The sequence below is a fragment of the Thunnus maccoyii genome, chromosome 12 (genome assembly GCF_910596095.1).
Source record: "Thunnus maccoyii chromosome 12, fThuMac1.1, whole genome shotgun sequence".
NCBI lineage: Eukaryota > Metazoa > Chordata > Actinopteri > Scombriformes > Scombridae > Thunnus > Thunnus maccoyii.
Window position 1 is genome coordinate 18,516,987 of NC_056544.1, and position 27,691 is coordinate 18,544,677.

Below are 27,691 nucleotides of genomic sequence, written 5' to 3' on the forward strand. Positions count from 1 at the left end.
CTTCCTTTTCTCTCACAGATATTGTTTGGATTAAAATAACAAAAACACATAATAGTACAACTTGCATTGCAGTTGTCTCTTTCTTTTAATGAAGACATAGTCTGTCTCTACCTGTGGTTGGTAGAGTTGAGTAAATTAAAGGTTTGCCAAAGTTGCACAGTACTGACAAGTTTAGAAAGTCACATTTGCATAACAAAGCAATTCACTTTCCCCACCACACTGTAGTTCTGATGATTTAAAACAAGTACAGTTTTGAAATGATTGTTATCCAACCATCTTAAAAACAAAGTTATGAGCGCATTTACAGCAAAACCTATCATTCAAATGCAAATCAAACATTGGCATTGTTGAGCATCTTAACTTTTAAGTGACTATGTATATAAGTGAATATGAACCACCACACTTAATCACCAAACTTAAATTACATCAGAAAACAAAATTAAGATAAAAACAGCAGAGAACAGAGAGCAAAAGCTTCAGCTGTACACTTTTCTCATCCCAAAACTACAGGCTATATTTCAAAGGACAGTTTAAGACAAGAAGTCAAATATATCAATAAACCTTAATTTGATTCACTGATACTCCATACAGCCTGGGGAGGAAAAAACCCAAAAGTCCAAACCCCCATTCTTCTCTTTTTCACAGATTGAGAGCACAGATGCAAGTGTTGAGTTCAGGTGAAAACAAAGATCAGGGCGAACAGGTGTGATGAAACCTGTCAAAATCATATTTCATATTATATTATATATTATTAGTGCTGTATCTTCTGCTGCACTCCTTAGTCACTTTACATGTCTGGACTCTGAGATAATCCCTTTTCTGGAATATTACACATACTGGCTGGAAAAACAATACTATCTATGAACCTTTGCAATTGTCATTGTTGTCTTCTAAGACATATATTTTGGATTCAAATGGGACACATAAGGCAGAAAATAATGCTCAGTGATCAACTGGATAATTAAAAAAAAAAAAAATTATTGCGAATAGTAGCTTACCCCTTATTTTACCGTATGAGGATTGTTACAGAAAATGTAAAAAGCTGATTTTATTGGGTGCTAATATCATAATATGCATTTTCAACGTACCATGTAGACGAAGATACTGTAAAGATCCTAGAGGTAAAGCTGATTCCACCTTCCCATGCTCCACAGGCGAACACAGCGGTAATATCCATTTCAAGGGTTTCTTCCTTCCTTCTTTTCTGCTTCATATCTCTCTAGATACTGACAGTTGTGATGTGTGGTTGGAGGACTAGAAATAGGACAGTAGGGGGTGTATAAATCACACCCCCCCTAAAAACACACACACAAACACACAAACAAATTCTGGGTGTACACACTTAAAAACGTTCTCCCACACATGCACAATCATGCGGTCACACAAACACGCATATTCTCTCTCTTTATTTTTTACATTTTCTCCTCTTTATTTGTGTCAAATGTGTCCCCAGAACACCTATCCCCACCTGGCATGGTCACAACCCCAGATGATGAGGCAGCTACAGTAGGACCCTGGAGATTGTCAGAGTAATCCCTCTCAGCAGGAAAATACGCTTTTGGTACATTTCTGGGTATTGTATACAAACTACATCATCACCTGTGAGGTGTTATCTAAGTCTCTGAGTCGGTCATGCCCAAATCAAAATAAATTTATGGCTGAGGGGCAGAGAGTGAGGCTCGACTGCAGTTTGTGAATGGAGGAGGGCTGCCAAGGGGCCAAAGAGGCTTCGCAGTAGGAAGTGGGTAAGGATCTCAGTAGGGGCCTTACTCCCCTCTGAGACGAGGCCTAGCAAGGATAAAAACGCTCAGTAAGGGGCTTGGGAATGCTGATCTGGTGTGTGTGTGTGACAGAGAGAGAATGAGTGTGTGTACACAGAAGAAAAAGTGTCTTATTTGCAGTTTCATGAGCCTTCACATTGTGTTAAAAAACTTATTTTGGATTTGGAGCATATGGTGTAGGGTTTCAGTAATCATAATAATCTTGGTAGTAGACGCACTTTATGAAATGGCCCTTAGGACACCAATAGACTGCTGTGTGAGTCGTACAAAGGAGCCAGTTTGGGCTAAGCAGTGCTGGAACTCGGATGGACAGGCATGGGATGCCTCCCTCTGCGTCTCATGTACTGGATTATAGGTCGGGCAAAATCCCAAAGGAGGTGTGAAGCAGGAAACAAACCGAACATTATTACAACGACCCGCATCGTTGGCATGAGAGGATCCATGCTGGCTTCATCCATTGGCAACAAGTGCCACTGGGCACCCTACCCCACGCCTCTCACAGTAGGGGGCGCTACAGAGAGAGACAGGCTGGGGCAAAGGATAAATGTGCACCAGTGTCGGCTGCCAATCACCTTTGTATGGTGATTGTCGGCAGCCTGAAAAGGTCGTTAAGGGGATTTACATAACATTTTGCACTCCGCCCCGGGTACATACGGAAATGTTTGATTCCATATTGAGTCATTACCGCATAAAGGTTGTTCTCACGTACTTTGACAGCATAGTTTATGAAAACAAAGGTTATGAAGTCATCTAGTTTACTAGAAGTGAAGAGGCTAAAATACATAACAAGACATGGGACTGGCAAACAAGAAATTGAAGATGGTAAAGTTCTGAACAAGCCACGCCTCGTCATGGTTTTTGCATTAATCAGTTTGATGAAAACCTACTTTTGCAATACAAATGGTTTCATCCTTGAGGTCACAACTGATCTTTAACCTCTTGGACTCTGAAGTGAGCAGTTGTACTACTATGCATATGATTTAACTCAAATATTGGTTTTAATTTGCCATGTGACCCTTTGATTCCTCCAATCATAGCTGGTGCAGTATATGTGGGAGCCATTGGAGTTGATGGGAGATGTCCTGGGACATCCGTGACTGATGGTTGAGACAAGCTCTTCAAGGACACACTTCCTCAGAAAGGACATGGGAGGGTGGGTAGGGGGTGTATTAGGAATGGGAATTGCTGGCTTGCAGGATGTGGGTATACTGGCAAGATGTAAGGGTACACATAGAACACGACATCCATGCCAGGGAACCGGATTTCCTGGTAAAGGATGACTTGGTTGGACGTGAGGTTTCCATGGTCCATTTCTTCAAATGCTCAACACCCTTTAAATGACCTGCATTTAACAGGACATTTCACCATCTTCTACGAACTTAGAGGACATTTTGACCTGTGTAATATTTGAGGCTACAGCTGCTGCTCTTTCTTTGAAACTTGCTTCAAGCATCCAAATAGGCCATGACGAGCCATTGCAAGATGAAACAATAGTGAGGATAAAGGTATTTCTTTGAAAGACTTTTTTGTTTCCCTCAGTGGGTTGGTTTGAAGTTGATTCATGTTTGCTGTGTATACAGGTTTTTAAGGGCTGTCCCACCCCTGTTCCCTGTTTTAAATCCAGCTATATCCCATTGGAGGAGGCATCAAAGATTAAAGTGTGAACCTGTTGCACCTTGGGGTAGATAATTGGTTGGAATGCACAGCATGTCGAAGCAGGGCCTTGAGGACAACCAGCACCTACCAAAACCCGTGGCATCAAAACCAGGTAGGTGTCCAGATTTGGCATTTGGGATCCTTCACTTGTCATGTTGATGCCAAATGATTTGTAACATGGTCTCATCTTATTTCTCCAACATTCAGGTATCTGTGACATTGACAGGTTGATTGTAAGTGGCCCTTTGGGCCCTCTAGAGAGGCCTCATGGTGACAGGCCTAACATGCACCCAAGGTGGTCCAGGTAGGGTGTTTTTTATTGCTACTGACAACTCATCTCTATCAGTTATGTAACCCTCTTCAAGATAATCCTTTACTGATGAATAATACATTTTGAGGCATTTTGAACATTGCAAGTGTGGGCATCACAGACCATAAAACATAATTGATCATTTTGATGATAACTCCTCCTTCATGGCTCTCCTATCATTGTGTTTGTTTACTCTTAAAATGTTAAAATACACAGGTGACATATAAACAGTGTTATCAGTGATTCCCGGTCATTGTGTGTGTGTGTGTGTGTGTGTGTGTGTGTGTGTGTGTGTGTCTGTGTCTGTGTGTATGTTGCTCGACGGCGCACCTGTCTGCCTTGAGGCTGGAAAGGCTACAGCCTCTCATTTCTGGCTGGCACTCGTGTGGTAATGCATTGGAGGGCTTGTCATTGTACTTTATTGAAGGCCTCTGACAAGCTATTTGACACTCTTGACAGGGTCAGAGGTGTCAACCTGCTCAGACTGACAGGGATATGGACACATAAGGGCACAGGCGAATTAGGTTGCTACCCGAGTCAATTGCAGGTTGCAGCCCTGGGGCGCTTTGCTGCTCCACCAATAAAACCTGGATGTAGTCTCATTTGTTGCTCAGACAGAAACAGGAGAAATGCAGATCACTTTTCAACATTTTAACTGTATGTGTGTGTGTTGGTTTCCTTTTCCTCGGTAGAGCAACTCAAAATGTTTGGGGGGATCAATACCTGAAAAAACTGCAAGGTAAATAGATAATACCTTTTATAAGATGTATCCACACATTGTGTGAGATGTTTTGCACAGCTCTCAAATGAATTTTGCATTTGCATATCTAGAGCAAACCCAGAAACATAACATTTGAAACAACCAGCAAATAAATCATAATAAATAGATAATAAGCACATTATGTCACAGTAATTTTAAATATTGTGTGTACTCTTGCATGTGAGGATGTGAAGAACAAGGGGCTTGTATGAGCCACAAAATGCCAAACAATTTAGCTGAAACTGCACAGGATGGAAATAATGGCACAATGATTTCTAAAGTCTCAAATCCTTGTTAAGACCCTCCATCTTTCAAACTAAACTGGATCACACCAAGAATCTCCTATCCCTTTATCCTGTTTAGATCCTCTAATCCCTCAGCCATTTTCCATTCTTTCTCTTTTTCTCATTTCAAATGGCAACTGTTTGGTTGTCCGGCATTGGAACGTTGAGAATTTGTCCTCTCAGTGAAAAGAAAGTAACTATATTGAAGAAAGGAAGAACAGCTTGACAGAGCCAAGAATGCTACGGATCTCTTTAAGTCCCATAATGAGATGTTTTCTCTGCTCTGAGCTTGTATTGACATGGAGACTAATGATTTCCACAAAGTAATAGATTGAGAAAGTAATGCGCAGGGGTGGGAAAGACAACACGGAGTGATTTAAGTGGTAGAGTAGCCAAGATGCTCAGTGCCTCTTTTTGTATGGGATGTGAAGAGCCTTAATGATATCACTTCTTTGGAGCAAACACACGCAGGAGCATGATGGCAGAGTTTAGCCATATCTTCAGAACGAATGAGAAACTACTTAACTTTTTCCTAAATTAATAAAACCTAAAAACACATGATATTCTAATAGAGTACTCAAAATGATATGACTCGTAGGAAACTTTCCTGTAGTCCAAGACCTTCCAATTAGGGACTAATGTTATCTATATTAACCCTTCGCCCCCTCCCTGACTTAGCTTTATTGAGGGAAGAGCAAGGGGGTTGGGGTTGCCTCAATAAAAACAGCACTAAAAAGCAATTACAGTGCTGTGAAGAATGGGACTTGTCAGTAATTTGCTGTCTAAAACTGAGGAGATTGCAGGTCTGGGGCCGATTGGAATTCTGAGCCTGCAGTGCAGTGTGGGAAAAGCAGTGGGAAGGCAAGCACCACCCTTTGTGAGGTAATTACTGGAACTACCAGAGGCCAGCGCCAGTCCCTGCTAATGATAACCCCGCTCCTCTCCCCTGCTAGTCACCTTGTAATTGATATACCCAATCTCACTCATTCAGGGCATGTCCACAATAGTGCGGATAAAATCTGGACATCCACCAGGCTGATGTTTTCCATCACTGAAACATGGAAGTTCTCAAAAAAAGCTTCAATTTGAGAATAGTCTATGAATACACAGATTAAGGTAATATTTGATGAAAGCTCTTACTAAAACAGTCTCAATTAACCCAGATCTTCTGTATTTACATGAGATTTTGCACGATAGTTGAGCTACTGTATGGAAAGATGTACAGGTAGGAAACAGGAATATAATAGGAAAACGGAGGGTGTTTGTAAATGTTGACTGTTTTTCGTGTTAACAAATTTACATACAGATTCTGTTAGTTTATCTTCAGTGTTACCCTCCCCGTCACAAAAGTTTTTTTTTCCCAACACTGACAGCTATGGCAATCTTTCTTCAAACAGATCAATATGTGGTTAATATTATGTTACCTTTATATAAAGCCCTTTATATAAAGGGCTGACAAGATGCACTGAAAGAGTTGAAAAACTGAGAATCACATCTGCATTTTAGAAAATATCAGTTATTGTTGTCCATACGACAACATGAGGCCAGTTTTTTCACTTTGCAGCTATCTGGATACCTTTGGTTTTGGAGTGAGAATACACCAGTGTAGAGTTGATTTTCTGCCTGGGCTTTATTTCCTGGTGGAAATATAAAAGGGCAATTGCTTATTTCACTCATGTAGCTCCAGATCACACGGGCTCAACTTCAAAAAACTGCTCCAACACTTTCAGTTAGCGCTGATATGATCTTGGCAGCACTTCAATATTGGTTAAGATGTGAAAGGGCCCAGAAAGCAAGAAATCTTGATTCTGACAATCCTGCACCTGCAAGACAGAAAGAGTAAATGCATATTGGTCAAACTAAATGAAACTACTTCTGGAAATGCATGCTTCATGCTCATCCTACCTGCTGAACCGCTCTGAGCTACAGAAAGGTGAAAAGGTGACTAATGAGTGATCATGTCTGCCTCCTTCTCTCCACTACAACCCCAGCCCACATTGATGTGGATGACCCCTTGTCAACCTTCAGGCTTGGCAACCCCACCACCAGCACTACCACACCACATCTTACAGGAGCATTCATACACAGGAGGCTCCCCCGAAACACTACAGTGTACTGCACAGTAAGTGTAGTAATCAAATGCACGCACCACTCAAGCACGTGCAAACACACACATGCAGACTGCATTAGTCTCCCATATCACCCTCCCCCCTTGTTATCTCCATGACTAATGTTCTCTTGTAAGTACAGAGGTGGCAAAATTCCTTTGTTCCCTTCAACAATACAAACAGGCACTTCAAAAGGGATAAGGCTGCTTTACAGGTGTCACATCTCTTCAGATGATGGCTGTCCTCTTTAGAAATCTTGCAGATAACCCATCATTCCTCATTCAAGGCAGGTGACATACTTCGCACGTTCCCCTCCTTGGCTGTAAAAGAGAAAATATACCGCCATGATTGCTACAGATGTTAAGATGCTTCAACACGGCCGTTAATGTAAGGAGATGAAGGTTTATCTTCTATGAGTGGGTGGGTAGATTTATCTGCAGAAGTCAGATTATTTTGTATGTCTACTGTTTATAACGTTTATCCAAAAGTGGCAAAAAAAGTGAGTACTGTGTGATAAACAACACATTGGTGAATCTTCAGTTAGAATTTCGTGGCTGAAGTGTTAGATAAAGGTGTGAGTGCTGCTTAGGATCTATTTATTCAGAAAACAGAAGTGAGAAACATTATCACTTACAGGCCATATAAATATAAGACTAACAAGGCAAAAATAATGCCATTTTAACATTCTGAGAAGGGATGAGTTCTAACATTTTAATTTTGGATTAACAAGCAAGAAATCACATGCGTGAGGTTTTCAAATTAGGCTGTGCAGGTGCAACAAAAATAAGTTTACTTTTAATAATCTTGAGATCTAAATGGTCCTCTGTGTTGTTTAAGAGTTGTACTGAATCCAAGAGAGTGATCTAATTTCAGACAGACGAACACACAGACATCAAAAGACAGGCTTCAAAGTCACTTACATAATGGAATACCCACACACATGCACTCCCCTCTGTAGTTCAGTCGTGGCCCATCACCTTTGGTGTGTATGACCTGCACAAGAAGCAATGTGAGAGTCATGTTCTTAACAGCTGCAATCTTTTCTCAAACACATTTCATACAGAAAAGTTGAGCAACAGAGCAGCTGAGTCTCTCTGATACATCATCTCGTAGCATTTCAAACTTTTGCACTAAGATAAAACATTATTTGAAGACATCGGGTATCAATGATCATCCTAGCTTGCAGGTTGGAAGAGATTTTCATGTTCAACTGTCCATACATCAAAAAGCCTTGAGAACAGTGAAACAGAAGCTGGCAGTAACAAAAGTGTGACTACTGTGGGAGTATTTGCATTGTGTCATTTGAGTGTGGGCCTTTGCACCACTCCACTGTATATATGTCGCTCTAGTCAGCCCCAAAACAACATGGCTTTATTGAAATGCATGCGGTTGTCTCTTGTGAATGTCAGGGTGAAACTCAGGTTCCCCCTCTCTTTGGCAAAAAACAGGACATAAAATAAAAAGGACATTGATTGCAATTAGGCCCATTGTCTCCCATTTATATGGTTATTGGGTGGTGCCACTTGCAGTCTGGTCGCGTCGAAGTTCTCACAGTCAGGATGCCATCTCTCCCACTGCAGCCACCATAGCCTCCCCTTGCAACTATCTGCTAACAATGTTCATCTCACTTGGGTGACAAAGCTGCTAGGTGGGTCTGGCTGAAGGGAAGGGCCCATTTCCTTCAGCGAAAATACTGCGTTGCTGCAGGGCCGGAGTTTCTGTCCATCCTGTGATCTGTTTCATGTTTTGTACTTGTTTTCTCTCATTCAGATGGTGTGAAAAGTGTCAAAGGTCGAGGTGTGGAATGAGCTGCTGACAGCCTCCTAGTCACTAAACCAAACCCGAGCCTGGCCGGCTCCCAGGAGTTCATACACAACAGAGTCCTCAGCAAGTCTTTATTCATTTCCCATCATGAGGCAGGGTTTAAATGCCATAGCATTTTTATGAACGTCTAGGAAAACAAGTACATCCAAGTAATGAGTTCTACTCATAGGACAAACTGTGAAAGACGGCTTAAAATATAGTTTGATGTGGGGGTGGGCAGACAAATGAATCCATATGAATGAGAACGGAAGGGTATCACTTTTTGTGGTGCTTCCACTCCGGAGGGGGTGTGTATCAATCTTTCTGTGTGATAATGGGGTTAGATAGCAGTGAGACCTGGCCTCTGGTGGTGACATTGTTGCAGGGCTCAAAGACTATCAGGGGTCCAGCAGCTGAGCCGGAGCACTGGTGGGCTCTATTCACATCGGACCCCTAATCTATCTTGAGATCAGGTCTTTCTCTTCAGCAAAGCTCCATCTATTTCTAAACTCTCATCACTAAGATTTTTTTTTTTTTATTTTTGTTTCTCAAAAAAGCACAGCTGGCTTCTGTAGTCTCTCAAAGGAATCAAATTATTAGTCCAGCTTCTTTCTTCCAATGACAAATCCACAGCTCATGTTTGGGCATTATGGCCTTAATCTATTAGTGTTGATGACTGACAGCTTGCTTATTTCCTACGTATGCGGCTATGATTAGATTATCTATTTTGTGCATTAGAAAAAAGGGTCATCTCAATGACATCTGCAGACATGAAGTCCTGTGGGTAATTCAGTGGCCCTCAGGTATTTAATATGGCAATGACAGGGCTTAAATCTCCTCTGTGCTGACTGTAACATTACCTGCATGTAGAGATTGTCACTGAGAAGGGTTCAGCCTGTTAGTAACACAACATTTAAGGGAAAATGAAAAGTAGCTTGTTCAAACTTGTCTATTGTAGATAATTTTTCTCATACTCAAAGCAATGTCCAACAAGATGATGATGGTTTACTGATTTTACATGATTAACATGTTGTTTAACTGTTGTTTAAAATTTCAAGCTGCATTCATCACATGCTAAAAACAGCAGACAAAATGTTTATGCATCGATCTCTGAGTCTGCCACATGTGTTTTCTGCTGTTTCTCACTGCTATATGTCCCTTAATTGAACATCCTTTATCAGTGGAATATAAGGCAAGAAAACATTTTTCATGTGAGAGACTGCCAGTGAAAGGAGATGGTGAAAAAATCTCTTTTAACAACAAAAAATATGTATAGGAAATATTTAAATTGTGTTATTGTGATATGCAATTGAATTAATGATGTGAAAATGTAAAGTCAAAATCAGAGAATAAGAAACACATATCACTATGCATTTAAATCTGACATTTGCATCACTGGTATTAATGCAAACTCTACACAGCAAGAATATTTAATGCACTCAGTACTTTAAAACATTAAAACTATTAGTAGTAAAAGCATCTTGGACCCGTACCACCCGACCCTCACTCCCTCCTTTCAGCACCTGTTACACCCTTCCAAAGGTGAATCTGACCAATATCAATCATCAGGCATCATTCCAACCTAATACATGATCATCTGAGTGTATTTTTTTTGTTTTATTTGTATCCTCTTTGGGAAACCATAGATTAAATTGACCTTAAAACATGACTATTAAAAGAATATTGCCTCTCTTTTATGTGACTTTTTCTTTTATGATCAATCAATACAAACTATTCTACAAAGTATTAAACCAAACTGACCATATTTGACATAGTTTTACATAGTTGAAACCTGTAACTATCACTTCCCACCACTGTATACCCACCAAAATTCTTCAAAAGCATCGGTAATCTTTTTTTTTTTTATTCTATAAGATAGGAGCGACCCTAACCCTATTTGATGAAAATGTTCTGAATTTGAGACAAGGCCTCTGCTGGCTGAAGATCCAGGATAACTTATTTCACGTTGGGCCATCTAATCATCTCAGATCCAAGTGCTGCACTTAGACACACATTTTAGATGTGTGATATTGGCTCCTGTGTCAAGGGGTCTCCCCTCAGGTCATTCATAGTTCAGGCCTCCATGCTCAGAGGTTCCTGGACGCTGGCCCCATTCATCCTTCGTAGTTTACCTGTTTCTTGGCATTCACGACTCACAGAAGTCACCGAAATCAGTAAAGTTTCACAACGTCCACACGAAAGTTCATTAGTAAATAATAGAACAACAGTTTGGTTGTTTATGTTGTTTTATTTTGGTGTTACAGAGTTAACATTAAGAAATCTACTACAGGCAGTAGGACAAACGATACCTGTGTGCAGTCAGTGAAAAAACAGAGATGAGGTAAAAAGGCTACAGTGTTACAAGTCACAACACTGTTTAAAAAAAAACAAACAAACGTATTTCTGCAAATATATACTTTTACTTACTAATATGTACATAGCGTAAAATAAATAATTATAAAAAACATCAAATTTTAGAAATCCATAAAAACGCAAAAAACTAGTCTGTACAAAACTTTGGATTTAAAGAAAGAATTAGAACATAAGCAAATTGTCCACACAAGCAATCAATCACAGATAAAGTGTACGGTAATGAATACAAGATAACAGATCTTGTACTGATAATGGTTGCTGTGTACTTTATTAAAGATGACTTAAAATGTGAAACTGGTTATGGCTGCTCATTAATATTTTCAGTCATGATGAAAAGTAATCATGGGTGGGTGATTTATTTGAACTATACATGCCTGAGACGTAGCATTACATTGGCTGTAAACAATAATTCATCAGCGATTTTAAACATTTTGTTAGTTTTTTTACGACATCTTGTCTCAGTTTTCAGTAGTTTTTCACTTTCCAAATAAATAAATACTGGTTGTGTCTCATCTTCTTGAATTAAGGGAGAGTAACGTGAATTGTTTTTGCCCTGATGTTTAGCATGACTACAAGGAAACTAAAATAACATATCAAACTCTATTTTGGTCTATTTGGTTAAAATGGAAATTACTGTATGCAAGAATTAGTCAAAACTTCACATTTTTTTCCTCCAAACTATATATAATAGATTTCTTTCACAGAAAGAATCAACACATGCAAAGAATATACATATAACACAGATAGACAAAGACATAAAGAATGTAAGGACTTAAACAAAGACACACAGACACATATTATCTTTACTTAGCAGCATTAAAGTAAGGGAAGTATTGATAGTTTCAGTGATGCTGCTTGTTGTTTAGTTTTGGGGAACAAGAAGCCACAGCTGAGAATCATCACATGCACAGGTTTTGGTCATCTTTTTTACTACAGCTGCAAATTATTCTGCATTACACAGAGCTTATATGATACAGCTTAGTTTGCAGTTTGTTTGCCTTTTGTGTTTTTTTCCCCAGGGAATACAGAATTTACTTCTACTTGGTCAAATATCGAAACAAAAGAATAATATATGTGTATAAAAGAAACAAAGATAGTGGGAATATCCCTTTTTATAAATAACAGTTTTTCCCCACACCCAGTCACATGACACATTGCTAATACTGATAAAAACAAGGAGAACATGCTTCATATTTCTCAACGGGACACAAGTGCTGACCTTTAAGATTCATTGGCAGCTCTCTGACCACCGCAGACTTGGATTGGGTTTTCTTTTTCGTGTCTTTGGTTATAACTCTCTGTGTTGTTCAAAGCGTTGTCACTCTTAACAAAAAGCTTCCAGTGTTTTCAGGTGTTTCAGGAAATGTGCACACTGTGTATATTCTTGTTTGGCAGATGTTGGGTGGATGTGGCTCATGTCTACTCTCAGATAAAATTAGTCGTTTAAAGCAGATATTAACTTGTTAGCTTAAGAATTTTGAGAATATGTAAACACATTACAGCGTAATAACTACATTCACTCAGGTGCAAGTGCATTCTTACCCAAACATCAGTAACATATTAACACTATTAAACAAATACTCATTCACACTATGATAATGTTAGTTTTCAGATATACACATACATACTAATAATGTTGAGGAGGAGAATGCATGCTGTTGAGTGTCTGATCCTGTAAATTTCTCATAAATGTTGTCACTTATTGTGGCAAAACAAATTTGTGATGGAATAAGTTATTAAACATGAAAGAATATGTGACATTTTCATTGTTTGCCCCATAGACTTGAAAGCATTGGCAGTGCTGTACTATTCTCAACAAAAGTAACTACTTGGAAGACAGAAAAAAATCACCAATATGGTGTTTGTCGATTAGCCAACAGTTCTCCTTTCTGGTGTCAGTACATGAAAACTCTTTCATCATCACTATAGACATCAACATTGTTGTCCTCATCACCACCGTCACGGTTCATATGGGTGATGCTTTCTGATGTCAACATCTACTCAACTGTTCCAGTTGATTAAGGCAGAGACTGGCTCTTTTTAGCATCACAGCACAAAACACAAGGCTGTTGTGTCCGCCGCTGGAGTCAGTGGGACAGGTCAGACAAGTTCACAGTCTCATGTCTTGTAGTTGTAGTTCCTGTATTTGTTCTTGTGCCTACTGGTCTTTAAATTTTGGTGAGAAAGGCAAGAACCTGGCGTCGTTATTTGCAGGTGTGCACGTCATAGACTCTCACACACTCCTGACAGCTGACGTAGCAGCACCAGTGGAAAATACAGTGGCATTTCTCCTTTCTCCTTTCAGTCCGGGTGTTGTGACCTCTGCCGCAGCAGAGGAGGTCGCATCCATCTATGCCATGGGACGTCAGGTTGCAGATACGATCACGGGTGCCAAATGAGCCGGTCTCGGGATTAGGGTCACAGAAATTGGGTGAGCTTTCATAATAAACCAGGTCGCGCTCGGTGGGGGGTTTGAAGTAGTTGTACTTGGGTCTCAGGGTCTCCACCCATCCGCGAGATTCTTTATGCTTCTCCACCACCATCTCAGATGCGCTGTCATACTTATCCTTCATGTAGTCACCGATAACTCGGAAGTCAGGCTGAGACCACCAGCACGTCTTGACCTCGCAGCTGCCCGAGAGCCCATGGCACTTACACTTCAGGAACATGTTGTCGTTGAGGGACTAAGGGAAAAAAAAGAGTTAATCGAACATCTGAAAGTAGAAGTATTGCTATGACACAATCAGCACAAAGAGCTTTTTAAAAAAACTCACCATTCTGCCTGCCTCATTATTATGGCGGTTCATGGCTGAGCGTGCATCAGGTCGATTCTCCCTCGCATCAGCAAACTCCCGGGACACCATGCTCCCAAACTCCACATCCTCACTGCAGCCACCCCACTTCCATCCCTCACCGGGGGGGCCCTTATGGCGTGTGTCACATCCACAGATGGTTGCTGAACCCTCGGCGCAGGCACGGGTCACCGCAAATGCCACTCCCGCCGAGGCAATAGCATGGACAAATGCTGACTCGCGAGTGGCTGGATGGAGAATTACAGATATGTGTGAGACATAGAGCGCTGGAAAAATACTGGAAGACAATGTCCGACAGGTCTTCTGCAGAAATAAATGACCATGGATTGTCCCATGAGTAATGATTTTACTCATGCTAATGATTTCTTTCTGTAATAAACAAAGAGGTTGCAACATACTATGATGGGGAGTATATGTACTCATTGCTAGAGAATGTAGGTCACTACTTTTTACTGTATATGGATATCCTGTGTTAAGTCTTGCATAATTTCATTGGCAAATATTTCTCAACCCAAACTAACAACAAGATTTCAAACATAGTGGTCAAGTGATTAACTTTACATACTGTAACTGCCATTACTATTGTTAGCTGCATGCGTTTAGGTCGTATCCACCAAGGTGTACCAGTATGTGGGTTCATCCAGCCCAGACATCAATCGTCCTGTCTCTGAATAAGGCCAGCAAGGCCTTTGTCTCTGTCTGACATAGCTAACAGATGACTCAGAGGGATCAGGATCTTCCAAAGAGATGAGAGGAAGAGACGGGCCTGACAGGCCTATAATTAAGAGACTCAATTAAGCTTTTGAAAGGTTTGGAAATGGCCTCACACCGCGGGGACAAGTCATAGACAACACAGAGATAGGTTGTAGTGTCCAGATATCCCAAATGACACTTAATCGTAATAAAAGTGGAAACATTCACTGCTTCATTATTCCTTGCTTTACCAGGATTATTACAGCGAGGTTGCCTTAAATATATGTACTTGTATGGTTTTGCACTTTGCACATACAATAAAAGACAGAGAGAAAGATAGAGTAAGAACATGGAAACATGGAATGAATAAGGTGAAGCAGAGTAAAGAGAGGGTCAAAATCAAATGAATTCAATCAATGTGTGCATATGTGTGTGTATGTAAGAAAGAAAGAGGCAGTGCATGTGCATGTTTCTGTCTAAAGAACAAGAACGACAGAGGAAAAGAAAGAAAAGAAAGCAGGGAGGAGTATAAAGCTAAAGGGAGTAGGAGCTCCTCCCTTACAGCAGGTTCCAACCAGTTTGAGGACTAAAGGGCATTAGAAACAATGATGCAAGAGAAAAGGTCTACTGTCATCCTCCACCACCCACTTCACACTACTACTGTATGCACACAAGGTTACCGACATTCACGCTCTCCTTAGTAGAGTCCCTCTTACTCCATCTAACAGTGTAAATGTCATGTATCGTTTTTCAATCAACGTAACTGTAAGCTGTAAGATTTTATTGTAAACCACTGCATTAGGTAATTGTGTGCTGTGATTAATTACAATAATTCTCCATGGTCTAAAACTTTTAATGTACTGTATGTGCTTCCTGTTTTGATAAAATTAGTTCCAGGTACTGATAAGGAATTCTGTAATTGAATTTTTTTTCAGCATAGAAATAATATTTAATTAAATTCTGTGTCACTTAACAGCTATGATTATTTATGAAAATTGAGAGAAAATGTGGACCCAAAATGGAACCCTGGGGAACACCTTTGGAAAATTGCGACCTTAAGGATGACTGACAATGATGCTGCAGAGCATAAGGGGGTGGAGGGATGAAAATGGAAGAGGAAAAGAGGATTATCTTGACATAAAATGAGCAAAGGAGTAGAATGGGGAATAAATTAAATATGTCCTGACATTTCGTGTGTGAGAGGGGGCTAACCTGGGAAAAAAGATTATTTAAGTAGCTCTATAAGGTTATGGATTTCTAGTGACAGTATCTTAATATCCAAAAAATTTTAGGAAAATGAACTGATTTTGTTGTTTTGATACAACAGGTTGGCTAAATTTACACTTATAAATGATCCTTTTCAAGCAATTATGCTATATTGTCCACAAAGCTGTAAACTCTTACTGACAGTGCAGAAACTTTCACCATTAAGCTGCAAGTTTTTAATTTTGAGTTTATGAAAGCAAAAAAATAAATACATTTTAACAACATGCAGAACAGATGGTTTATGAGGACAGTGTGAGCCTCTATATCCACCTCAACACCACATTGTTAACCTGCCAATCCATATGTTTAATGTGGTGTGTGGTTGAGCCGTTTACGGTTATACTTTTATATACTTCATCGAACGACTACTGATATTACATATGATGCTTGGTGTTTCATACAACATAATATCAACATTTGAGGTCAAATACACCTATAACAGCATTTATTTCACCCGGAAACACCAGCTCTTACATTAGTTCCACTGTGTTTCTTGGTTTTAACACCAATTTATGGTATTTCAGGACACTTTTTCTCTGACAATGCTTCTCCACCAAACTTTGCCAGACCCTGGCAGGCCAAGTGGTCCCTACAACCTGCTGGGGGGTTGAATCCCCTATTGTGCTTCCACTGTCACGCTGTGTTAGTCCCACAATGGGCCCAGATATTTTATATGAAATTTGCCCTGGCCAGTGATTAGTGGGGACCAAGTTAAGTCATAGCAACAGAGAACTATGCATTGGCTGGACCCCGCTTGTCGGCAGACGGGGAAATCCCTATTCAAATGGTTTAATAAAACAATCTAAAGGGCGTGTGAATGGGGAAAAGCACTTTTTCTCCTGCTTAATCTCATGGTTGCGAAGATATTGTGCTCTGAGCAGTGCCCAGCGGGGAGTGGGGCTAAGGTCCCCCCATCAACTCCCTTTACCACACCCCTTCTTTCTTTCTTGCCCAGAGTTAATGATATACTGGTGTGCTAGCTTCCCTCCCCCAGCATGGAGAGACATACGTCTCATGAAAAGCAGAGACCTCTTAGCTCATCCTAAATAGTTACACTTTCTCATCCTCAGGTCATAGGTCGTAACCCACATCCCCTGACCTTTTCCCAGTTAGTTTTAGATGGGACTGAGTGATTTAGGTTAATTTAGTAGGTGGATTTCCTGGTGCACAGAATTTGGGCAGGGCAGAAGTACTTACAAAGAATGAAGGTTAGATAAGTCTGAGCTACAACTGAATGAAACCTTGCAATCCCTTCCACATGCTTTACATATTACATAATAGGAGTTTCCTATAAACCACATTTTAATTTAATGGTTTGAAGTGGGATAGTGACGGCACATGTCTAAACATGTATGGGTGGTAACACCTGTGAAATTGTGACTGTCCACTTTTTGTAGCAAAGTTGCCCTCACTAATTCTATCATATGACTCATAAACTGGGGCCTGATTATACCCATATAGTAGGTAGGTGTTCTGTAAATACCAAGAATGCCGAAACAGCTCTGGGATCGGCTCTGTGGACTAAGAACACCTGCGCAGCTTTCTATTACCTTTCATCACAGGCAGATTCCAGCAGTGCATGTTTTGACACTTTACTTAATGTAAATTAATGAGTGCTGACGCAGACATAGCCTAGAGGTAGGGCTCGTGATTTTGGGTGTGGAGTGAGAGAGAAACATAGTGAGAGGATCAGACCAATGTGTAAGGGAGAGAGAAGGACATGTCAATTTTAAAAGCAGGAATTGTTTTTTAACTGTTTTATCTTGTGGTACGTGTACATGAGGTTGTGTATGCGTGACAGTGTGCACTTAAGATGGATGCTTTTATGTGTGTAGTCATGCCAGGGTATGATCACATGTTTATACATATGTATTAGACAGGAGGTCGTGTCAGTGACTAAAGCATTTCCACAAACGGAAACTGTAAAATGTTTCCCATTCAGTGTTTTATTTTATCTTAATTCACAAAATTGACCTATCTCCATAAAGATGCATGTTTTTATTCTTCTAGTCTTATTCTTAATCCACCTCTGTAAAACAAACTTCTACCATCCACAGCAAAGGTGAGAAGTACATGGGCATTAAGGGCTAACTGATAGGAACTAAGCCTCTGAGGCCTATAATGGCGTCTACACTCTTCCTTTCAGCTTTGCCCCAGAAAAGGCAGGAGGAAACCGACACACTACAGTCTGAATCGCAGACAAACAGACACCAGTGAGGACAATGGCCTGGTTGCACAGACAAACACCAGCATCAATCAAATCCAATGAAATGGAAGCCCTCTCCTACTAAGCCCTATCAAAGGCCTGTGAGCCCCTGAGTCACTCTCCTTGGCCTCTGACAAAGGCACTTAATCCAGCCACTTTGACCTCTCACATTATTAAGGGCCTCAGTGACCTTAATCCAATCAAAATGATTTACTAAAGCCCAGTAGCTGCCTCCTCTTTCCAGTCAGTACCCCTGCAATTTAGGCCCGGGAGGGGAGGCACTGGGAGAGATGTGGTGGCATTTTGCACCACAATAGGGTTCAGATTGAGCACCCCTATCGTTAGCCACCTACTTGAGCTCAAGCCTCCTCTATCAACTGGCTCAAGAGTTTATTAAAAGCAATTGCCCCAACTAACCTTCAACACCCCCACCACCCCCCCACCTCACCCCGACACTCCACCCCTATGTTCTGCACTCATTCTCAATTTTGAAGCCATTAACTAATTTCAGTCTCATATAGAAGAAGAAGAAGAAGAAAAAAAAAAGTATCCTGAATCACCATATTATAAAAAGCATCTTCTCTTACTAAAGCCATTAAGATCAAATCCAGGCTGCTATATTTTTATTAATGATATTCATGTGTTTAGATTATGTTCTTGTTAAACCAAATACAGTATGTAGTTATAGTAGACTGAAAATATGGTGAAAACATGGATTGTTTAATGATTTTTTTTTGTCAAGTTGTGTATTGTACATTGGGGGATTTCTACAGCCTGAGCCCAAGATTAGACCAGAACTGACACACATCTGCAGGTATTAATACATCATCACAGAATCTACTGGGAGAAATGTGTTTCTGAAAAGTCCATGACTCAGTTTAAGTCTTGTGTAAGGCACTTCAGAGGAACATACAGCAGAACAATCACAGGGTATTCCCTCCTAAAGAAAACTCCAACAAGACAGAACTCACTCGACACAATTTAGTACATTATTTCATGCATACAGGCTGTGCGGAGCTTGTGTAGGCTAAAGTCTATTTAAACAAGGATTTGAATGAGCATAATGAATGATGCACACAGGGAGTGCAGCTTTTCTAATGCAAATATAAGACATAGAAGATTTGGAATAGAAGAGTTAATCAGCATAGAAATAAGTCACTTTCATTTTTTTCCCCCAGTGGTCTTTTTTTTCAGGTGGTTTGAATATGTTTCATTATAATCGGATGCAGCAGCTGTCAGACGATCTGGAGACAGTTATACACTCACTGCATAAAAAACTAGTCTTACTCTACACATTTAGGAGCAGGTATAACACAGGTACATAATATGGGGCCAGGGGAGTCAGACGGTGTCATCAGAGGTATCAGTAAATAGTACGCTTACTCAAGTACTGTAGGACATTTAAGTTGCTAATACTTTGAATTATATGACACTTTGTACTTCTACTTTACTGCATTTCAGAGGGTAATGTACTTTTTAACTCACACATTTATATGACAGCTATACTTACTTTTCAGTCTCAGGTTTTACATACAAAACATGTGACCAGTTGAATATTATGCACTGTTATGTATTGAAATATCCAACAATGTATGAAGTAGTTCATATTACATTTACCTTCACCAGCTACAACATTAATATGCAACTCTCATAGTAATAACATTAACTAAAGAATTATACACTTGTTCCAAAGATAATACATTAAACTGGGTCTTACCTGATGAGTCTAGGCCTGATAATTTAGTTTTTCTGCAGAATGTATGTGTTGCTCTCATGTTTGTAATGCTGGTAAGGTAAATTTCTGACTGGTTCTTACTTTAATATTTGAGCTCAGTTTGCCAGTTTTGTTTGACCTTTTAAAAGCCTGTAAAATGTTTATAGCTTTGACTAATGTTTATTATGAATGAGACAAATACATCACGGGAATGATGACTAATTAAAACACCAGGAATTCTGGGGGTGTTAAAAACTGCCCAACTGACTAAGGGCCTGTGGTACACTCACAAGTTGTTTGCATGAAATAACAGTAGCAAATGAATAACCTTATACTCGTATAAAAAACAAAGCACTGCACATCTTGTTAAAGTTCACATGTGTGTTTGCATTACCTTTATCTAACACCGGCCCAAAAATGGCCAGATTGTCATTGACCGTGGTGCAATTCCAGCGTCGGCCTCTGAACTGATGCTGGCACTCCTGGATGCCAATCTTCACCCCTTCCGCTACGCTGGGCATGATTTCCACATAGTTCCGGCAGAAACGCAACTGTTTGGGCACCAGACCTGGGATGCTGCCACAGAGGATGGGTTGAGTGCCCAGTGATGAGTACTGGTGGCCCACTGCTAGTGACCTGCAAAGAGAGAAGTCAGTGTCAGTGTTTTAAAATCAAAACGGCATCTTATCTTCTTGTGTGTTTGTGTCTTTATCTATTGATTTAAAATCACTCAGGTGGGAGACTCATTCCCTTCCCAAGGCACAGTGTAATTTTGTGTCTGTGTTTGTTTGATTGTGTGTATTTGTTTGCTGTATCAGATGCTACCATTAGTTGTGCATCCTTTATCCCTTCAACTACCCTTTCTGCAGACACCTGGCCTTTGTGTGTATTGAAATTGCAGCCCTGCTACCACAGAGGCAAGCAGTGTTTCTGTCTGAGATGAAAGTCCACAATGCATCTAGAGGTCTTCATAGACCTTAAGCTGACAACTTGGAAAACTACACCTTGTTATTAACCGCACACTTAACAGGCCTTCAGCTTAGGCTAATAAGAGTGCAAACCCTACATTGAAACTTCAGAGAGTGTATTAAGTGTAACACAGAAACTCAACCCCCCCTTTTTTCCTTTGAGGAAGGTATTCTGGGATACAACAAGTGCAAACTTGGTTCACTGATTACATCTCTCTGTCTCGCTGCCTTTATTGCTTTCTCTCTGTCTTTCTGTCTTTATTTTCTCTGTCCTCTCAATTAGGACTGTTAGTAACTAGTAATCATAGAAATGGGATTTCCATTGTGTCATTGTATAGTATGTAATTGAGCCAATTTTAAGAAACATTTTGCAATAGTACAATTGTAAATGACCATTTGTCACTATCTGTCTGTGTTTCCACATCACAGAAAGCATTATTGGTTGGTTATATATGTGTGTATAAGCTGTATATATGAAAGTGGTTGATGGCCTTGGTTTGGATGTTAAGTTCTGTATCAAATGATATAAATAAATGTTGTAACCTTCCTTGTAATGGATACCATTTTTTCTATAAATACATGAACTGCTGACCTGAACTGAGCTTCTGGTGAAACCTACCAAAATCAATATTGTGACTTCTTGACACCAGTATAGAAGAGCCAAATTATTTAATAGCAGAGTTCCTATTATCTTTGGCAAATGCCTTGCAGAGTAGCTACAAAGTAGCTTGTTGGCAATCCAGACAAGTCTTCATTTCACGTCAACTGTCTATTAAAGACTGAACACTGGCAGCAGTAATCTGATGATCCTTCCCTGAGTGATATAGGGCTTGGTAACAGTTACTGTGTCTTTTAGCGCAGAGGCAGAGCCAGAGCAGGTGTGCAGTCTTTCGCTGCTCAGTTTAGCTCACTATCTGTTGACCTGTTCACTGTTGTTCAAGGACTAATCGCTGATCACAACAAGATTACCAAAACTCCTGACACTGGCCTCAGGCTGTTTTCTTTAAAACCTCACAGTCCAAAAAAAAAAGTCAAATGACCGCTGGCTGACGGCTGATGGCTTTAAACATGTTGACCTTGAATACCTCAATTATATATTGAAATGTTGAGCTGACAAATAAATTGCATGTTAAAATTTCATTTTCGAGATTACATTTTAATGTTGTCTGTCAGGTGTCAAGGTGTGTTTAAGTCATCAGATGACCCAGTAAGTGAACTATGCTTTTAGTTCCCTCGAGCAAATGGCAGAGCTATGTGTCACGCTGCTTTTTAACAGAATTTCTTGCCTAATTTCTGCAGACTAGACTGCTGTAGTTAATCATAAATGAGACATCCAGTAAGCGAGCAATGGCAAGTTGAAAATGACTCCAGAGGAAATCACATTTGCATCTGCATCTGCAGTTTGTCTGCAACATCCATCAGTAAACATGGGCACTCCTGTTACAAATTGACCTCTATTTGGCCCTTGTCAGTCCATATACCCTGAAGCACATCATTCCCAGCAGAAACCTGAGTCCACATCCCAAACTAGTGCAGACTTTTGGTTTGAAAGAGCAAAAATGCAAAGAAGACCTGTGCTCAACAATTCATCACAGGTTTATCATTGTGAAGTTGCTTGAACAGGGACTGAAGGGAAGTGAAAACAAGTGCTGCAGGCTTGCCTTTTTATAAAGTCTAGTCCCTTGTCAGTCAAGTCTTGAACCTCACAGAAGAAAAAAGGGTGGCACCTCTGAAAGTTTACATGGCATTTTCAGCAAATCCATCTTTAAATTGGAGCTTTGTATTAATAAATGAGCACCAAATGTATCTCAACAGCAGAAAACAATGCATAACAAATATCTACTTTTGAAAAGTGTTGGATTTTTCATTAGTTCTGCCAGAAGTTTCAAGAGTTTCCTCTTGGCCAGAGTCTGTAATGAGCCTTAGTACTCATCAGGACTACACCTGTGAGCGTCTATTTACATGCATTTGTACCAGCTCATCTTCTTGAACCATCTCACATAAAACCATCATGAGTCAATGTGCTTGGGTTGCTCCACTCACTCCACTGTGAGTCTCTCTGTCTGTCTCAGTGGGGCTGAGTAATCCACGAAACCTCTTCCTGTGTTAGGAAATGGCCCAAGAGAGGAGGCAGGGCATGTTCCACCAGGGATGATTTATGATTTTTTAAGGAGCTATTGAATAAAGAACAGTGTTGTTGGATACCAGCTCTGACAAATATTTACACATAACTTCTGGTATTTTATGTGTTGAGCGCTCTTGATTTCATTCCTTTCTAATTCCTACAGAGAAATCCATTTATGCTCCAGCTGCTCTCTGAAGAAACTGATGGTCAGGATAACAGTGGATTGACCTAAGTTAACAAGGAAATACTGAGCTTGTTCTCTGCTACAAATGAAAAATTTAGTTAAAACTGTTACAAATATATACTTAAGCAAAACATGCATCACATTCAATTTTTTGTCTCAGTACAGACTTTCCCCCTCTCATCTAAGTGTATCCAGCGCAGGTTTAATGCATATTTCAGCAAGCCCAAGCAGGGTACCTTAGAATTACCACTTTACTCGTGGGCCCTGGGGCCTTGGAGCCGACTTTGACATCAAGAGAATATGTTTGGGAAAAGGAATGTGCGGCAAGCTTTCACCTCCAGGTATTTATCTTCTAAGGTGGGGTGGACTAGGGAAGGGGGTGGCGGTGGGGCGGCGGGTGCAGCCAGGCTATGTCATGGCAGGTTGAGAAGAGACAGACATGAACCTGTCTTAGTGCAGATCCCCAGAGACTACTGTGGGACAGAAGGTGAATGTGATGCAGTTCTGATGGCCACTTAAAGCCAAGTTCAGCAGCTGCTGTCAGCAAAACATCATAAGTTGCTTTTCACAGAAGCAACAGCTCCTCAGATAGCTGATGTGCCGTTTGCAAAATGGAGAGACAGTGCAGCAATACTGAGTGCAATTCAAAAGAGACCGCGTTATTTGACTTGGGATGAGTTGCCATGGGACAAAAAAAAAGAGAACATCAGCAGCCTTGCAAGAAAAAAAGTATAGTATTACGTCAAAGAGTCAAGACTCAAAGGTGACTTCATGTGGTACTTCTGCACTCGAAGATTGTTTGTACTGGTAGGAGTGATACAGCAAACTTTGCTACTGTTATGTTTACTTGCCGCTCTTTTGCTTAGTACTTGAGTTGCTGCAGGGTTTCTGTTATGACAGAATGGAAACCTGCCTTCCATTGTGTCATTCATAAATGGCTCCACAAAAAAAAGAAACAGAAAAAAAAGGTTTGTATGGAGATTGAAATTCGAGGCCTTTCTTTGCTCCCTTTGCCAAAAACGCAGCGTTGACACACACTGGCATCCAAAAAAAAAAAAAAAAGTGTGACACATGCTCATGTAGGATGGTAAAAACAAACACTTCATAGAAAAAATATTCTAAGCATCAAGTGTCTTGGGAAAGCATCCAATGTGACTACATGTGCTGAGATAACCAGGAGTGTGCTGATTTGGGCCAGTTTTTTTCCATCTCTCAGTGCCGAGGGCCCACTGTTATATCAGGATTTCCTTCCAGCTGAGCGTGTAATTAGTTTCTCATCAGTATTACCACCAGGGGACCCATTAAGGGAAATAGATTAGGGTACACCCAATATCTAACCAACCCAAAATATTGAATGATTTACTTAAAGAATTACACCATTTGTTTGTTTAGCGCCAAAAAATACATTTGTGATTGATGAGTGTCTGATGATTGAAGCGCAGACACTGTTAAACCAGACAAGAGCTGCTCCACAGTATGTGACAGTACATTTATCCATAAAATAAAATGTGCATAAATAGTGCTCAGTAACAATATTTGATACTTTATGAATAATTAGGCTACTATACCATTTGTTTACAATTTCATTAGTGCATGAATTGCAGCAACTCACTGCCTCTTGTGTGATTAAAGAGTGAAAGAAAATCCAAGAAAGACATCAGAATATTGTTGGTGTCATTAATGTGAAATGCTGCAGACCTCATGGGAAATGTGATCTGTAATATTTGTGAAGAAGAACTGGTGACAGCATATGCTGCGTCCACTTGTGAAGCTTGTGAAGCCTTCATTTATGTTCAAACTGAGGAAAGAGTCAAATACACCATACAGAAAGTATTGCACTATCAGTATAATCAAGCATCCCTAGTATTAGATTTCATCCTTCTTCTGTGCCACTTTGACCCCCTTCCCATACACACACACACACACACACACACACACACACACACACACACACACACACACACACACACACACACGCACACTTGCAAGCATACAAACTTTGCACCTGCTGCACTCTGAATATGAAAATTACTCTATGTCAAACAGCAGTGGTTATAATATAAATGCTGAGGTGTTTAAGGTAAAAATATACATAAAAATAACTTGAAGCCGTCCACAAACAGATGTTTCGTCAGTAAGAGTTGCTGTCTACAAACCTGCTGTGTGCTACAGCTTTTAAAATCAAAAGCGTCATTGACTCACGTGCTTTCTTTCCTCCCTGAATCGTCTGCTTATCAAGCCATCCTTTGCACTTCAGATAATGAACACTCACGTCAAACGTCTCAAAATCAAGCTGGAACAGCTTTTTTTTTCTCTTTTTTTAAACCCTCAGTTCACTTCAATGACACTCTTCTAATTGCAACTAAAACAAATCAAAGCGGATTATCAGCTACTCCTCAGCATGTTTTAAAAATGCGTCGCCATTTGTCAAGGGATATAATGAAAATAAAACTTACCACCAGATGGGATAACTTGCCATGGCATGCGTAAGCCCGCAGAGCAACAGGAAACATCCAAGGTATATCATCCTTAAAGTTTCGCAAAACATCTCCAGCAGAAAGCCTACATGCGCGCTCTTACGCGCACCGAGATTTTAACTGAAGAGCAAAAACCCGAATCTGCACTGATGGATGTTTATTGCTATCCTCTAAAAGAAAAAAAAAAAAAGAAAGGAAAAAAACTGAGAGACAATCTATCTTTCGCGACTACTCGTGGCAGAACTCGGGAGCCAAATATTAAAAGTTAAACACTGCTTGCTTCTTTAGGACCCAATCAGCAGGTATTGCCAAAGGGGGAATTGTGATGATATGTTCCCTCTGTTCTCTAGTCAGCCAGTTTGAACTCAGACACCAGAATGAACTAATTTTAAGATGTGTTTTAGTGCTCATTGAGAATTGGTCGCATTAGCATGCAGTGTGTGTGTGATATATAATGTAGTTTAAAGGAGAGAGGGAGGGTCTGAGGGGTTTTAAATAGACATCGGAACCCCTGTGGATTGCGTAGCTATAACAACCTGTCCGGATTTCACTCCCTGGCTTGAAGCTTCTAAAATGCAGAAATAAATATGTGTGAATTGCTTGAGACCATTATTAACGTCTCCAGTCCTTTATTTGTGCCTGTTTGCCATGAATGCAAAATTAGACGTTTTTTTTTCCTACGGACTGATGGATTCACAACGAATTAAATAAAACTAAATCGATCAATTGCTATTAGATTTTTTTTTAAAAAGAATTTACAATCTATCGCGTCGTATTTATTTGTGAGATACAAAACTAAAATCTTTGACTCTCTGTTAATACACTTTTAATATAATCTGATATTGTAGCTACAATGAAAATGCTCTTGTCATCATAAATTAGACGCATCCTGAGCTGCAGGTAAATGCAATATTTACAGCATTAATTAAGGAGGGAAAAGAGTTTTTCCTCAAAGGATTGTTATTATTATTTTTTACCTCACGCACTGTTAAAAACGTGCTCTGTTTACAGCCTGAAGAGCCTAACTGTCTGCACGATAAGCTGCCAGACTGCTTATTCCAACGAAAATATCCGATAAAATTGGCCGCACCACTGAGTTTAAATGGAAGACTGTCTGTCTGTTTCCCTTTCTCAATGTCAAGTGGCTGTTGATGGCTGATCTAATAGGAGGTGGACCGGTCTCTCTATTTACAGGCACTGATGCTTATCCGAAGATTAAAAAAAAAAACTGTCCTATTGTGCAACATCGGTGACTAACAGGGTTGTGGAGAGGGAACAAAAAGTCAATTTCTAAATTTAACACATGCGATTAAATCATTTTTACTTTTCGTTTTTTATGATATAATGAGAATAGCGATTATTTAAAAATGTTGAATAAACATCCTACCAAATAGATGTTTCAGCAAAGCTTTACTGCAGGGAGGGACTGATCATAAATTAAATGTTTACGAGGAGGGAAGAGAAAACTTGCAGAAAAAAAAAAAAATACCGTTCCAGACTCAGCAGAGACATTTTAGCTTAATTTTAGATTAATAACACAGATAACTCAGTGTTCTCGCATTTAATGAGCCCAAAGTGGACTTTAACCTTTAACATCCGTCTGTAATATTGACATAAAAACGAAATTTTAATCAAAATATCTTGTTTTAACATTTTATTCTCTGTTCGGATCCAACTTTTAAGTTCACTTACTTACCCTGCCAGAACCATTTTGAACGTATCCATCTATTTGGGAGACATTTATTGCCAACGTTAATTAATACAGGATGTGTATATTTCATCATCTTTCACAGTCTTAATGGGTCTAATCTCTAAACTACGGTGAAATGTAGCCATTAATTGGTTGTTGTTTGACCTTCCCTGTTCCTTCCTTCCTATTGTTTACTCGTCTGCAGATGCAATGACTCGTCGTTCACTCTTATAATAGCCTATTTAGCTATTCAGTCAGACTGCCATTGTTGTCTAATTTCCAAAAAGTGTTCATATGCTTAACTTTAATGACATGCCCGGAGGTACCAAACATGGTGCAGTCGTCCTGCAGCCTCTTTAGGCAGTGAGAAGAAACGATGTTAGTGTCATCTGGTGGACGTTGATGTGCACTGCAAGTCTGATTTAAACAATTATTTTTTTCACCTTACTACATAAATGCACATAAAGTAAAAAATGAGAC

General features: G+C 40.0%; 1 protein-coding gene across 3 annotated transcripts; it reads right to left on the reverse strand.

Moving 5' to 3' along the window:
• Window positions 1-10,951: 10,951 nt before the first annotated feature.
• On the reverse strand, window positions 10,952-27,555 carry wnt3a (wingless-type MMTV integration site family, member 3A). 3 transcript variants are annotated; one of them, XM_042427461.1, is made up of 5 exons: window positions 27,377-27,496; window positions 27,218-27,246; window positions 20,162-20,403; window positions 13,850-14,115; window positions 10,952-13,759 (listed from the first exon to the last, which is right to left on the reverse strand). In XM_042427461.1, the coding sequence occupies exons 2-5, from the start codon at window positions 27,244-27,246 to the stop codon at window positions 13,280-13,282; spliced, it is 1,017 nt and encodes a 338-aa protein (XP_042283395.1). In that variant the 5' UTR covers window positions 27,377-27,496; the 3' UTR covers window positions 10,952-13,279. The 3 variants fall into 3 exon arrangements, with proteins under 3 accessions (XP_042283395.1, XP_042283394.1, XP_042283396.1); XM_042427460.1 differs by adding an exon at window positions 25,501-25,691 and having other exon boundaries at window positions 27,218-27,496; XM_042427462.1 differs by lacking the exons at window positions 27,218-27,246; window positions 27,377-27,496 and adding an exon at window positions 27,515-27,555.
• Window positions 27,556-27,691: the final 136 nt, after the last annotated feature.

What these genes read in the sequence shown, in the direction of transcription:
- wnt3a (XM_042427460.1), bottom strand. Translation starts at nt 25,592, where the DNA reads ATGTTTTGCGAAACTTTAAGGATGATATACCTTGGATGTTTCCTGTTG. An exon ending in TGGGCCGGTGTTAGATAAAG is followed by an intron (nt 14,116 to 20,161) that starts GTAATGCAAACA and finishes TTCTCCATCCAG; the next exon opens with CCACTCGCGAGTCAGCATTT. An exon ending in ATAATGAGGCAGGCAGAATG is followed by an intron (nt 13,760 to 13,849) that starts GTGAGTTTTTTT and finishes TTTTTCCCTTAG; the next exon opens with TCCCTCAACGACAACATGTT.